Consider the following 15,640-nt stretch of genomic DNA (forward strand, 5'->3'; position numbering starts at 1 on the left):
ATTTTGATATTAATTATTATTCATTAAAACTGCTACAAGCAGCAATGCTACACATCCAGATCCCTGCGTGGCAAACTATCAAAACACTAAAACAGAAGCTAAGGAAAGCTAAGCTCAGGCTGGAACGAGAGTGATGTTTCTCTCTTTTCTTGTTCTTGTACTGTTAGTCTTTATTTCAATTTAGTCTAAGGATGCAGTCGTTGAATGTTATTGTAAAGGCGGATTTGGGATTTTGGGCTCAGTAAATAAAGCTGACCTGTTGCAATGGACTCAATCTGAAACCTACTATTGCTTTGTACTGTTGAGTCCGAGTCATTACAACACATCTGGGAAGGTATAGGCAGTGTGGTGACATTTAACAAGCCAAGGTATAAAATCTCACAAAGTGAAAATATTCACCACGGTTTTATGATTTTAGATGACGTACCTTTGCTTCATATAGAAGATTAAAACATAAGGATGTGAAAACAATGTTGACACGAGTCAGCCAAAGGCTTACATTTATTCTTTTCTGTCACATGATCTTCACTTCCTAACTGAACTCAGAAGCAGACTTTTACACATGCTACGTATTTTGGACATGTTCAGTCCGTACATTACAGGCATGAGGAACGGCTGGCAGAGAAGAAAATACAATGATACAAATATTCACAACATATTGGCTTCACCGTCTATGTTCACAACTAGACGGTGAACTTGAAACTTCAATTTAACTTCCAATGTTCTGACTCGTGTACATTTTCTCGACTGACCTGAAGTGCCCGTGCACACGAGGAATGAGGGAACGGCTCTTACTTGTTTGCATCGAGCTGTTGTTCCTATGGAAGATAAACGCCCTTATTGTCCCTTTAGACAAAAACATCTCACAAAAGATCATGTCTCTCCAATCAAGTGAGAAGCATAAACACAACAGCTACATTTAAAGAGTGAAAAGAGTAATGTTTGTGCTCAACTTCTTTTGGAGAGCAAGGTCAAACTCAAGCCGCTGTGCACAACCTGCATGTGTAATGTTCTTGCTTCCCACACACACATGAAACTCAGGCCTTCATTAGTGCTGATACTGGTGAAGTCAGAGGAGGCATTCATTCATTCATTTTTTCATGTAAAGCTGAATTAAACTAACCTGTTAAATTACCTACTTTTTACCACACAATAGACGTTTACATGTGATGCGGATTTTGGATATTTTCAGCCCATATAGTACTGGGGTAAAGAGAGGCTGGCATGTTAGAAAATACAATGATAATACAATTCCCAACATATTGGGTACATTGCTGATATCAAATCTGCTCAGTAGTATTTGAAAACCACTACCAAAGGAGAAGTTGAGCAGAGAAGCGAGGTGAGGTGTGCAGGTACTGACAGCTTTCTGTCTGGTCTGTTTACAACCAGAGAAACAAACTCTGAAGATCCTCACGTACGAGAAGAAGATTAGAATGAGAGGAACAATGATTGAGATGACCGTGGAAATGAGTCCATAGATGTTATTCACTCTGGTGTCAGAGCAGGCCAGCTTCACAATGGAGTAGTTTCCACAGTAAACTTTGTCAATGATGTTCCCACACAGCTGTAAAGGTGCACTCAATGAAAGCAAGACAAGGATAGCAAAACATGGGAATAACCACGTTACAGCAATCAGCATGGCAACCTTGTTAAATGTCATACGTGTGTTATATTGTAGAGGACAACAGATAGCAAGATATCTGTCATAAGACATGAGGGCTAGGTTATAAAACTGAACATTGCCATAAGAATAGACACAGAAGATCTGCAGGAAACAAAGTGGAGCAGAAACCGTGTGAATGTCAGAGAGGATCTGAACCAGCAGGAATGGAAACAACCCTGTACTACCAAACAGTTCATTCACAAACAGGCTGCAGAGAAAAAGGTACATGGGTTCATGTAAGCTTCTGTTCATACAGATAACCACAATCAGAAGGAGGTTGGAACCAACAATTAAAACATACAAAGACATAATAATAATAAAGTACAAATATTTGAGATCTCCAGTGTCAAAGTAGGGACTTAATGTGAAATACACAACTTGTGTAGAGTTCATCATCATCCTCGGTTTTGTCTGTAAAGTAGTCAATAACCCTGTTAAAAAGAAATTACATTGTTTTTCAGATTTGGAAAAGTTAAAGTTTTCTTTTGGATGCAATGTTCAACAAACTTAAAACAGAAACAGGTAATTTGCTCACTCACACATTTAAGTAAGTCTTTGTTACATTTAGTCAAGAATTCATGAGTTTAACAAGTTAAAATATGGTATTTACTTACTGTGGAGGTCTTTCATTCACATGGCACTGGCTCCGCACCACCCTAACTCCCTCAGTTTCCACTGAACAGGCTCTGAGTCCGGAGGCCAGATGCCCTCAACCCCAATGTCCAGTGACAGAAGACCTGTTTTCAAAGGCAAATAATACAGGCCCTATCCGCAACTCCCTCTCTCACTTAATGCCTGCTCTCTCAGCTTCTCTGCAGACTTCTTTCAACGCTTACTCCTCCCCCTCAGATATGCTACATTTCAGGCGTTTGTTGTTTTCAAGGGAACTTGGGCGTCTGATGTCCACTCTGGTTCAGATTGCTGCCAGGTCTGGCTGCTGCAGTCACCCTTGTCAGAGGCATGTAGGAGGACCCTCTGTACTGTCCCAGTGGAACCGGGGGGCTGTTCGGTTCAGCTGCTCTACAGGTGCTTGAGCACATCGTCCAAGGTAACCAGACCAGTCAGATGTCTCAGGGGGTCCGATTTGGCATCCCGTTCCCTGCCTCCTTCAGCTGAGGGTTTGGTTGCTGAAGGGCTCGACCCGCTGCTGAGTAATTGCAAAGAGCCAGTCAGAAGGACTATTCTGAATGATAGAGCACCATCAGGTGGAGGTTGTTTTCTGGCTGGTGAACAGTCCGAAACAAAGACCCAGTGCATTGCTCTGTGCCTGCTATCCTTGAGTTTCTGCAGTTCCTTTCCAGGCGGCAACCTCCGGTTCTGCCGAGTGAAGCCAATACAGAAGTGTCTAAAAAGTTTCATTCTCTCTAGTGTCCATCAAGGGGCGACTCCTCTGGTTGTATAGAAGTCTATGAGAAAATTACTCTACTTCTCTCTTGATTTAATACATCACATTACATTACAGTCATTTAGCAGATGCTTTTATCCAAAGCGACTTACAATAAGTGTATTCAACATATTCAAGAGAACTAGTCACAAGAAGTCATAAGTTCTTTTTTTCAAACAAGCATCTCAGAGCATAAACCAGAGCAAAAGTACAGTGCAGACAAACAAACAAATACAATAAGTGCAACAAACTGGTATGAATACAATAAATGCTAAATAAGTGTTAAGTATAAGGCTCAGGGTAGGCCTTCTTGAAGAGGTGAGTTTTCAGCCTGCGCCGAACGATGTCCTGACGTCAGTGGGGAGTTCATTCCACCACTGAGGGGTCAGGACAGAAAACAGCCGCGACCGGGTCGATCGTCCGCAGGGACCTCTGAGCGACAGGGCGACCGATCACCCCGAGGCAGCAGAGCGAAGAGGTCGGGTGGGGGTGTAGGGCTTGACCACGACCTGGAGATAGGAAGGAGCTGTTCCTTTCACTGCCCTGTAGGCTAGCACCAGAGTCTCACACTGGATGCTCTTACAGGAGCCAGTGTAGAGAACGGAGAAGGGAAGTTGTGGGAGAACTTGGGGTGATTGAACACCAGGCGAGCTGCAGCTTTCTGGACAAGCTCCAGAGGTCTGATGGCCGATGCCGGGGCTCCGGCAAGTAGTGAGTTGCAGTAGTCCAGACGGGAGATGACCAGAGCCTGGATGATCACCTGCACCGTCTCATCAGTGAGGAAGGGGTGACGGATGGATTGAGGTGACCCAGACCTGTCTATTCGAGTACCGTTCTTAGTGAGTGGTTTAAAGATAGAAAGGCCATTGATTGGATTTAATGTAATTCAAGAGGTCATCATGGGGCAACAAAGCAGACCCAAACTCCTGTCTATCCTCACAAATGTCATCGCTGGAGCCATGTAAATTGACAGTGTCAAAGCTGAAGCAATTGTGAGTTTTGTGCAGACCCAAAAACCAAAGGAAGAATATACGACTGTGAAGGTCGGTCTGAAAGGAGCTATCATCCGTCCTGGAGAAGTTGCCGATGTCAAATGTCAAATCCCAGACAATTTTCATTCCTCTGGCTCATTGGTGTTATTTGAACCCAAATTCAACAGCTTACCTTTAGAGAGACTAGACATGGGTGTGGGGCAAGTGGCAATCCGTCAGTCTGACAGGTCCTATGTTGAAGTGCCTATAGGGAACCACACAGAGCAGGATGTGATACTGCCCAGCAAGACAGTTATTGGCAGTATTGAGCTTGTTGAGGAAATAATAGAAGTAGCAGAGCCAGAGAGTCACAAGAAACATGAAAACCTAGTTTCACCAGCCACTCCGTTAAACAATGGCAACTCAATCCCACTGTGGCACCCTCCTGTTGACATAAGCCATAAAACAGAGGAACAACAGAAATAAGTCAATCAAATGCTGTACGAAGAATCTGGAGCTTTTGCTCAGGACGATGACGACATCGGATGCATCCCCAGTCTCCAAATGAGCATCAACCTTAAGGATGATATTCCTGTCCAGCGAACTTATGCATCTATTCCTAAGCCACTCGACAAGGAGGTCAAGGAATATGTACAGGTTCTGCTTGCTAAGGGATGGATAGTAAAGTCAAAATCACCATATGCTGCTCCAGTGGTCTGTGTTAGAAAGAAAGATGGAACACTCAGACTGTGCATTGACTACAGACTACTCAATCAAAAGACTGTGCCAGACCGACACCCCTTACCTCGCATTCAAGACCTAATTAACACCCTTGGAGGTCACAGCTGGTTCACCATTCTGGACCAAGGAAAGGCCTATCACCAGGGCTACATCGCTGAGGGGTCACGTCACATGACAGCATTTGTCACACCCTGGGGTCTATATGAATGGGTGAGGATCCCATTTGGCCTCTCCAATGCTCCAGCTGCCTTTCAGAGAAGCATGGAGGAAATGCTTGACAGCCTGCAGGATGAATGCTGTATTCCCTACCTGGACGATGTCCTTTGTTATGGCAAATCCTTTGAAGATCACATTGAGGGGTTAAGGCGGGTTCTGAAAGCTCTGCAGCAGCATGGTGTGAAGCTCAGACCAACAAAATGTGATCTATTCAAGCATGAAGTCAGGTATGTGGGAAGGCTGGTCTCTGCAGAGGGAGTACGGATATACCCAAAGGACCTGGATGCTGTCTTAGCTTTGAGGGAGAAGACACCCAACATGGTAGGAGATGTCAGGAAGCTACTGGGATTTCTCAGTTATTATAGGACATACATCCAAGACTTCTCCCGCATCGCCAAGCCCATCTATGAATTGCTGCAGGTAAAAGGAAGTACAGCAGAAAACTGTTTTATGCGCCCCACTTCACAATCTACACAGACAATAACCCACTAACATACGTCATGAGCACAGCCAAACTAAATGCCGTTGGTCACAGATGGGTAGGTGAACTTGCAGACTTCCGATTTGATATCAGATACCGACCAGGGAAGAGCAATGTTGATGCTGACACCCTCTCCCGTCTACCACTGGACTTTGACAGGTATGTGACAGAATGCACTGAAGAATTGTCCAAGGAAACTGTATTTGCAACGTGGGAAGGTAGTCAGGCTGCAGAGGAACAAGCCATTGCTTATGTGGCCACTCTTAATCTTGCACAATACCCAGAGCCTCATGGGATAGGACATCTGCCTACTATTAACCATGATGAGCTGGCAAAGGCTCAGAGAGAAGACCCAGCAATTGGGGCACTAATAAGACTGAAGGAAACGAAGAGAGTCTTGTCAAATGAAGATCGATGAGGAGCGACTGGTCCGCTGTGAAAATTCATGCATCAATGGGGGAAACTCCACATCAGGAATCAACTGGTGTACAGGCAGACAACGCAGCGGCAACAACTCGTCCTCCCAACAAAGTACCACGCAGTGGCTTTAAAGCACCTCCATGATGACATGGGTCACGTAGGAACTGAGAGAGTCCTTACCTTGGCGAGAGATAGGTTCTATTGGCCCTTTATGAAAAGAGACATTGAAGTTTACGTGACCAGGAGATGCCCCTGTATCAAAAAGAAGAAACCTGTCACTCACATCAGAGCACCAAGGCAAGGCAAGGCAAGGCAAGTTTATTTGTATAGCACATTTCAACAACAAGGTAATTCAAAGTGCTTCACATAAAACCATTAAAAGCATCAAAACATAAGGCAAAAGAAAAGGAGATTTAAAAACAATTAAAAAACAGTGTAAGAAATAAAATGCAGTAGTAAAATGCAGAAATGCAGAAAATTGATAAATATATGAATTTAATGTGGTTCAATTAAAGGCAGCAGCAAACAGAAAAGTCTTCAATCTTCAAACCAGTTAAGGTCTGTGCCAGAGAGTCCCACCCAGATGTTTAGTCTTTCTAGGAGTATGGCATGGTCGACCGTGTCGAATGCAGCACTGAGATCCAGTAACACTAAGACTGAACTTCTGCCATTGTCTATGTTTAAGTGGATGTCGTTGAAGACCTTAACAAGAGCAGTTTCAGTGCTGTGGTGCTGTCAAAAGCCTGACTGGAAAACATCAAAGCAGTTATTTACGGTCAAGAAGTCGGTCAGCTGTTGGAAAACCGCTTTTTCAATTATTTTACTTAAAAATGGGAGGTTTGATATTGGCCTATAATTTTTCATCGTTGCGGAGTCTAAACTAGCTTTCTTTAGGAGTGGTTTAATAACTGCAGTTTTTAGGGATTGTGGGAAGACACCTGAGAGAAGGGATGTGTTTACAATATGTAAGAGATCAGTGGTCATGCAGTTTGAAATATTTTTGAAAAAGTGTGTTGGTAGAATATCCAAGCAGCAGGAGGATGACTTCAGATGTTGTATAATGTCTTCTAGGCTTCTACGGTCGATTGAATGAAATTGTGTCATGATATTTGAATGGATGTTAGATCGGGACAACACATATCCTGTGGTTGATGTGGAGGCACTGACTGCTTGTCTAATTTTCTGAATTTAGTCAGTAAAAAAGGTGGCAAATTGATTGCATGCCCAGGTGGATTGGAGCTCAGCAGCTACCGACACTGGAGGGTTTGTTAGCCTGTCGACGGTAGCAAATAAGGCGCGTGTATTGTTCTTGTTTTTGGTTATGATGTCAGAGAAGAATGACTGCCTTGCATTTCTAAGTTCCAAATTATAATTGCGAAGTCTCTCTTTATAGATGTCACAGTGAACCTGGAGATTAGTTTTTCGCCACCTGCGCTCAGCTTTACGACACTCTCGTTTCTCTATTCTGACCAGCGTAGCATTTCTCCAAGGAGATCTTTGCTTACCCGAGACAACCTTCACTTTAGTGGGTTGTTAGATCCTGGGGTACTTCTGGCCCGATACGGGGCTACTTACTGACTCAGCTCTCTATTAAAAGATTGTCGAGCTGGTGTTCTTGCGAGGGAACTCGCCTGGCTCTGCTAACTGCCGTTACTCCCGACGTCTACCCTGCTTCCTCCGGTCTGAGTGCACTCGGGCGAGAGGCCACCCTGACCCCGGGCGCTCCTACCGGTCGCGTCGGTTATGGCAGCTTCCCTCTTCTGGATCCGTGCTCTTGGTAAATGCCAGGTTAGGTTTTAACGGCTAGGATTACTTCTAAAACCGTAAGGGATTGTTAAGTGGATGCGGTCTCTAGGATAACCTTACAGAACTCAGTTGTTAGACATACAATGGATTTAACTTTTTACTGCTACGAGGAACTTTTACTGCTTGAGCAAATAAATGCACATGAGAAATTACTTTAAATGCAGATTAGATATTTATTGCAGGTTATATTTAGTTAGTTAGCAAGGGTTAAGCTACAGCTCACATAAAATGTTACTACACTTGATTCGTTACTTTAATTTTCTTCTTAGATTATACTCATTGGTTTTAGATGCCGAGACGGCTCGGTTGGAGCTGGATTTCCAAAGGTGCGATGAAAAGGTTATTTTGGAGTTGTTAGGAGCGAAGGTCTGGCCAGACCCTCGGATTCCTCCTGCTCTGGCAGCGGAGTTCGGCAAACAGTCCTCAAGGCCCAGTACAAAGTCTTTCTAGGGCTGCTGTGTTCCTCCGTTGTTCAGTTGTTAAAGTCGAGCAGTGGGGAGAGGAAAATCTCCGTCTTTCAATTCTTTGTCCACGAACAGCGGTCTTCTTTCCGTGAACCGAGACGAAGTCCTCGAATACTTCAGTTGCAATCGTCCGTATCTTCTTCTCAGAGCGTCTGGACGGCCCGTGCAGAAATCCCGTTTTGGGGCTTGCAAGCGTCTCCTTTTATCCTTGATTTGGGCTATCTGTTCCCCTCCCTCCTATTCTGAACACATGATCCTTTCCCCACCCTCTTGCCCGTGTAAGTCATCTCTCGCAGCAGAATTCCAAGTCCCATGACTGTTTTCCTGACTTACGCCCAAAACATCTGTTCCTGACTCACTCGGTCTGCTGACACACCATGACAAACACTTTTTCCACATCTCAGCTCCGGTACACAGAACATTATTATAATCAGTTTTTACATTTGTTAAATCACTCTATGCATTAAACATTCGTTATATAATGATCATAAACCTTATCTTTCGATTATACTTTAACTATTGATTTTTGAGTATATGCTTCGTGCTTTTATATCCTGACTTTCCCCTGAACGTGTATGCATGTATCCAAGGCGGCTTTCTCTGTGAGCTCAACTCTTCTCGACAGGTGCAATGGCATCAATAATATTTTTAACTTTAAAAAGCAGAGGACAGAGCAGAGGCAGAGGACAGGCAGAGGACATACAGAGCACATGGCACACAATAACAAACAGGGGAATGACAGAACACATGAGAGGAGATCAGGGGAAACAGGTAACACACAATGGGTCAGACAGGGATCCTGGATCCTGACAGTATCCCCCCCTTAAGGAACGGATTCCAGACGTACAACCAGACAAAAAGGGGTGGGTGGAAGGGGTCCGGAGGAGGGGTGACTGGATCTGACTGGCCACGGGCCGCAGAAGGCTTTGGACACAGGTGCTCCGGCGGTCGGCCGGACTGCCAAACTTGTTTCCGACACGGGTGCTCAGGCGGGCCGGACTCGGACTCTCTGAGTCGGGGCTCCGGGGAACAGGATGCTGGTCCAGCGGCGGCAGGAACTGGAGGTCGCTGCGACTCGAAGGCGGCAGCGGGGCAGGAACTGGAGGTCGCTGCGACTCGAAGGCGGCAGGAACAGGAACCCAAATTCACTGCAGCTCCGAGGCATCAGCTAGATACGGAGTCGGCCGGAATGCCGTCAGAATACGGGGAGCCGGAGTCGGCCGGACCACCGACTGTTCCGCTACACTTGCTTGGCCCTGTCTCCGGCTGACAAGCTGCTTAGCCATATAATCGGAGTCCACCGGAGGGTCAAAAACCCTCCTCAGATCCTCCAAAACGTCCACATAACACACAGTATTAGGCCAATCAAAACCTAATGTTCTCACGGCCCAGTCCAAAGCCCTTCCCCGCAGTAATCCAACCATGTAGCAAACCTTGGACCCGTCCGAGGCAAAAGTCTGAGGCTGATGGTCAAATACCCGTTGGCATAGCAACAGGAAGCCCTGGCACTTCCCCAGTGTTCCGTCATAGGGATCCAGAGACGGCACGGGGAATTCCCGGACCGACAGAGCGAGGACTGGAGAGAATCGTGCGGATGCTGGAACTGGTGGAGACTTGACTGTCCGAGCTAGTTCCTGCACGAAACCATCCTGAGAGTTTTGATGGTTTATCAGAATCTCTTTGAGGCTAACCAAAAGACCCTCTCCGTAGTCTCCCAAACTCCTCCCACTCCCAGATGTTTGCTTTGGTGACCACAAAGCTGCTGTTCTTCTGGCTCTGTGATGGCTACAGGAGTCTCCTGGGCCACCAACCCTTAAAAGACTCAGTGCTAGTGTCCACCAGCAGATTATTATGTAATCAACAGTCGCTACGTTTGAACATGGCCCACTTGGATTTCATGACCCAGCATTCCTCTGCTTTGAAATATTATTCTGGAGGTCTATCCAGCCGCCTCCCCCATTGGCCAAAGACAGAAGTTGATGTACAACGTGATTTTGTTTATCTAGTGGTTGACTGCACTTATTGGAAGTCACTTTGGATAATCAGAGGCTTTGCTGCAGTGATACAGATGGCGACGTGCTCGGGGCCAATTCTTACTGAAGTCAACGCAGGTTTACAGTAATGACAGTATCCGTTAAGGTCTTCTCCAATCACAAACCGTGGGAGGATAAAACAATCCACTGAAGAGGCACACCTTAGAGGTAGAGAGGGTCATTTTCCAATCGGAATATCGGCGGTTCAATCCACCAGTTCGCATGTCAAACTGACCTAAACCCCAAATTGCTCCCAAAGGCTGAGCCATCGGTGTGTGAATTAGTGTATGATTCTTGCATGGTAGCTTCGTCCATCAGTGTGAATGGGTGAATGTTGTAGCATAAAGAGCTTTGAGTGGTCAGAAGACGAGGAAGCTGCGATACAAATGCAAGTTAATTCCTCAAGTCCATACAACTCAGGGCTGGCTTTTGGAACATAAGAGAACAATCTTCAACCTGCAGAGACTGGTGAAGAGGTAATACTGGACAAAGCAGAGTCCCAGTTCCAGCAGTCAGTTGTTTGCCCAGCATACCTGAACGACTACCGTCCACAGGTGCTAACCTCTGTGGTCATTATGCACTTTGAGCAGCTGGTAAAGGACCACATGTGATCCTCGCTACCCAGAAACAGAGACCCTCATCGGTTTGCCTTCCATTCCAACACATGAACTGATGAAGTCATAACCATCTGGACTACAGGAAGGGGAACTAAGTGAGAATGTGTTTTATTGATAACAGTCTCAACACCATCGTCTCCACCAGACTCAAGCTCACCTACATAGGACTTAACACGACTTCAGACTTCTTGAGAGGCAGAGTACCGCCACCATTCCCCTGCATCCCTTTAATATTGCACTATTTGTATACTCATAGACAATCTTCTCAGTTATTTTGTTTATACATTGTATTTTTGATATTTTCTTATTGATGTTGATAATTTGTTATTTACATTAACTCGAGCTCAGTACCTGAGGTTCCTACTTCCTCCACCATCTTGAACTATTCCTTACATATCTCTTTTTAATGAACATCTTCTAAATACCAGTCATCAAGCGATCATCAATTAGAGAATCGGATGTTGTAACCTTTAATGATGACGTTGCTCTGCTGCTGCTATCTGACTTGAAATGTCTATAAGAAGCAGAGTTACAGCTCAGTAAAGAGGGACTCAGTCAGTCCTTCACAGAGGTTCATCAACTGTTTGTAGCTTCTTGCTCATGTTCAAAGTTCAAAGTTCAAAGTAGCTTTTATTGTCAATTCTTGCATGTCAGGACATATAAGGAATCGAAATAACGTTTCCCACTCTCCCACGGTGGAACATAAAGTGCAGCACAACACATAAAACATAAAACACTTCCTAGGCTAAGTGAAGACAGATATCCTAGTTAAAACATATACTATACTACAATAAAACATTCAATACACATAAAAACGGGAAAAGTGGGCAATTAATGTAATAAATAATTAATAATGTAGGGGCAGGTGGGCAATTGATATAATAATGATGGGAAAATGGGCAATTAATATAATACTGTGTGTGTATGTGTGTGTGTGAAAAGTGGGCAATAAATATAATATAAATATAAATATGAGTACATATTTACAGTACTTCTGTACTTTCAGCTTCAGCTTCCCTCAGGCTGGAGGATATGATTGGGGGGAGTGAGGGGAGAGAGTTCAGTGTCCTGACAGCTTGGTGGGTAAAACTGTTCTTTAGTCTGGTGGTGCGGCAGCGGAGGCTCCTGTACCTTCTTCCAGAGGGTAGGAGGCTGAACAGACTATGTGCAGGGTGACTGGTGTCGCTTGCAATTTGAATGGCTTTCCGGGTGAGGCGGGTGGTGTATATTTCCTGTAACGAGGAGAGTGGGGCACCGATGATCTGTCCGGCTGTCTTTACAATGCGTTGGAGTGCTTTCCTGCTGTGTTGGGTGCAGCTACCACCCCACACAGTGATGCAGCTGGATAGGATGCTTTCAATGGTGCCCCTGTAAAATGATGTCAGCACTGATGTGGGGGCTTTTACTCTCTTCAGCTTGCGAAGGAAGTAGAGGCGCCGCTGGGCTGTCTTTGCGTTTGTGTTGACTGTAAATAAGAGAGTGGTGTTCAGTTAGAGATGTTTGTCACTAAAGATTCCTCTCTAGCTGGTTGACAGTAAGTGGACTGTTTGTTGATGCTTTAACTAAACTCTGTCATACTTGTCAAAATGTTCACTAGTTGGACACTTACAACAAACAACATGTGACATTAGTATTGTACTTATTTACGTTCCTTTGCAAAGTGATGAAGTATTTTGAACCAAGAGGATGAATCATGATGAACTCTACATACGTTTCTTATTTCACACTTAGTGCCTACTTTGACACCGGGGTGTTTAAATACTTGATTTTCATGATTGTTATGGTTTTATATTTGTTAATTGTTGGTTCCAACCTCCTTCTGATTGTGGTAATATGTATGAACAGAAGCTTACATGAACCCATGTACCTTTTTCTCTGCAGCCTGTTTGTGAATGAACTGTTTGGTAGTACAGGGTTGTTTCCATTCCTGCTGGTTCAGATCCTCTCTGACATTCACACGGTTTCTGCTCCACTTTGTTTCCTGCAGATCTTCTGTGTCTATTCTTATGGCAATGTTCAGTTTTATAACTTAGCCCTCATGTCTTATGACAGATATCTTGCTATCTGTTGTCCTCTACAATATAACACACGTATGACATTTAACAAGGTTGCCATGCTGATTGCTGTAACGTGGTTATTCCCATGTTTTGCTATCCTTGTCTTGCTTTCATTGAGTGCACCTTTACAGCTGTGTGGGAACATCATTGACAAAGTTTACTGTGGAAACTACTCCATTGTGAAGCTGGCCTGCTCTGACACCAGAGTGAATAACATCTATGGACTCATTTACACGGTCATCTCAATCATTGTTCCTCTCATTCTAATCTTCTTCTCGTACGTGAGGATCTTCAGAGTTTGTTTCTCTGGTTGTAAACAGACCAGACAGAAAGCTGTCAGTACCTGCACACCTCACCTCGCTTCTCTGCTCAACTTCTCCTTTGGTAGTTGTTTTCAAATACTACAGAGCAGATTTGATATCAGCAATGTACCCAATATGTTGGGAATTGTATTATCATTGTATTTTCTAACATGCCAGCCTCTCTTTACCCCGGTACTATATGGGCTGAAAATATCCAAAATCCGCATCACATGTAAACGTCTATTGTGTGGTAAAAATTTAACAGGTTAGTTTAATTCAGCTTTACATGAAAAAATGAATGCATGAATGAATGCCTCCTCTGACTTCACCAGTATCAGCACTAATGAAGGCCTGAGTTTCATGTGTGTGTGGGAAGCAAGAACATTACACATGCAGGTTGTGCACAGCGGCTTGAGTTTGACCTTGCTCTCCAAAAGAAGTTGAGCACAAACATTACTCTTTTCACTCTTTAAATGTAGCTGTTGTGTTTATGCTTCTCACTTGATCGGAGAGACATGATCTTTTGTGAGATGTTTTTGTCTAAAGGGACAATAAGGGCGTTTATCTTCCATAGGAACAACAGCTCGATGCAAACAAGTAAGAGCCGTTCCCTCATTCCTCGTGTGCACGGGCACTTCAGGTCAGTCGAGAAAATGTACACGAGTCAGAACATTGGAAGTTAAATTGAAGTTTCAAGTTCACCGTCTAGTTGTGAACATAGACGGTGAAGCCAATATGTTGTGAATATTTGTATCATTGTATTTTCTTCTCTGCCAGCCGTTCCTCATGCCTGTAATGTACGGACTGAACATGTCCAAAATACGTAGCATGTGTAAAAGTCTGCTTCTGAGTTCAGTTAGGAAGTGAAGATCATGTGACAGAAAAGAATAAATGTAAGCCTTTGGCTGACTCGTGTCAACATTGTTTTCACATCCTTATGTTTTAATCTTCTATATGAAGCAAAGGTACGTCATCTAAAATCATAAAACCGTGGTGAATATTTTCACTTTGTGAGATTTTATACCTTGGCTTGTTAAATGTCACCACACTGCCTATACCTTCCCAGATGTGTTGTAATGACTCGGACTCAACAGCACAAAGCAATAGTAGGTTTCAGATTGAGTCCATTGCAACAGGTCAGCTTTATTTACTGAGCCCAAAATCCCAAATCCGCCTTTACAATAACATTCAACGACTGCATCCTTAGACTAAATTGAAATAAAGACTAACAGTACAAGAACAAGAAAAGAGAGAAACATCACTCTTGTTCCAGCCTGAGCTTAGCTTTCCTTAGCTTCTGTTTTAGTGTTTTGATAGTTTGCCACGCAGGGATCTGGATGTGTAGCATTGCTGCTTGTAGCAGTTTTAATGAATAATAATTAATATCAAAATATGTAACGAGTATTCATATTTCAATTGTCATTTATAAACCCATACATTAGTATAAAAGAATGATGGTACTCAGCTTACACCACAAGACACTTTTTGTTTAATATAACTTAACATAAGATTACATTTAAGATGCCAACCAATTTTGGGAAAATAAGAACTTTTCGATATTAATCATTTAAATCTCAACGACAGCGTTGAATATGACGAAACCGATGTTGGACAGGTGTCTGCAAGAGGGCGGATCTTCTGAACTTCTGGAATGAGAAACGAGAAAGCAATGGCCCAGACAGGAGCTGCATGGAGAACGCACTGGTAAGTATTGGAGGCGTGTCGCGGCGTCCTTTGATGATTGGCTAAACGATTGTTAGCTTGTCAGGAGTTCAGAGATGGAGTTGCTGGGCCATTCGAGGCCCCACGGAATGGCTGCGGCTACTATTGGGTAGATTTTGTAGAGTGAAGGGAAAACGACTTGACACCTGCTTGTGAGGTCAAAGAGCTGATCTACAGCAAAACACCTTCCGTCATGGAAACCCCCAAAAAACGTCATTGTTGTATGGACCTGGGTAAGGCAACATGCTGTTGTTGCTGGAAGTAGGCGAGGGCGGGGGGGGGGGGGCACTGGCATACCATCGCCGGGTGCCCTGTGTCAAAAAGAGTTGAGATCCCAGGACCAGCCTTAAATGAGGAATATATGGTGGTCCTGTAAATTAGGTTAAAGGGACACAAAGCGTAAAAATTAAGAGTTAAAATATGAAATCTAATAATTATTTTAAAGCAAGCATGTATTACATAACAAATGTAAAGTGATTTTAACAAATGTCAACCTGATAATAATAATAATATGTGTATCTGAGAAAGAGTGCAGTTTGTGTGAGTGTTTAAATTGAGGAAGTAAGCAGGGTGAGGGGAATGTGAAATCCTGAAGGGATGTGGAAGTTGAGAAGAGAAGAAAAGAAAGAAGGAAAAAAGCATAATAATGAGGAAGGATGAAATCAATGATTATTTTATAAGCAAGCGTGTGCTAAATAAAGCGATTAACAACTAACTGATTATAACAACTGTAACCGTGATGATGATAACCAATCTGAGT

At 43.8% G+C, this 15,640-nt stretch overlaps 2 protein-coding genes across 2 annotated transcripts; one reads left to right on the forward strand and one right to left on the reverse strand.

Moving 5' to 3' along the window:
• Positions 1 to 1,135: 1,135 nt before the first annotated feature.
• On the reverse strand, positions 1,136 to 2,149 carry LOC306780178 (olfactory receptor 11A1-like; the record flags this gene model as incomplete). Its single annotated transcript, XM_079272435.1, has 1 exon — positions 1,136 to 2,149. Exon 1 carries the CDS (start codon positions 2,063 to 2,065, stop codon positions 1,136 to 1,138), a length of 930 nt encoding a protein of 309 aa, XP_079128561.1. The 5' UTR covers positions 2,066 to 2,149.
• A 10,343-nt stretch (positions 2,150 to 12,492) lies between these two features.
• LOC306779546 (olfactory receptor 11A1-like) lies at positions 12,493 to 13,428 on the forward strand (the record flags this gene model as incomplete). The annotated part of the gene is made up of 1 exon (XM_079271510.1): positions 12,493 to 13,428. The coding sequence occupies one exon, from the start codon at positions 12,493 to 12,495 to the stop codon at positions 13,426 to 13,428; it is 936 nt and encodes a 311-aa protein (XP_079127636.1).
• Positions 13,429 to 15,640: the final 2,212 nt, after the last annotated feature.

This window comes from Melanostigma gelatinosum (assembly GCF_949748355.1).
Source record: "Melanostigma gelatinosum genome assembly, chromosome: 7".
Classification (NCBI taxonomy): domain Eukaryota; kingdom Metazoa; phylum Chordata; class Actinopteri; order Perciformes; family Zoarcidae; genus Melanostigma; species Melanostigma gelatinosum.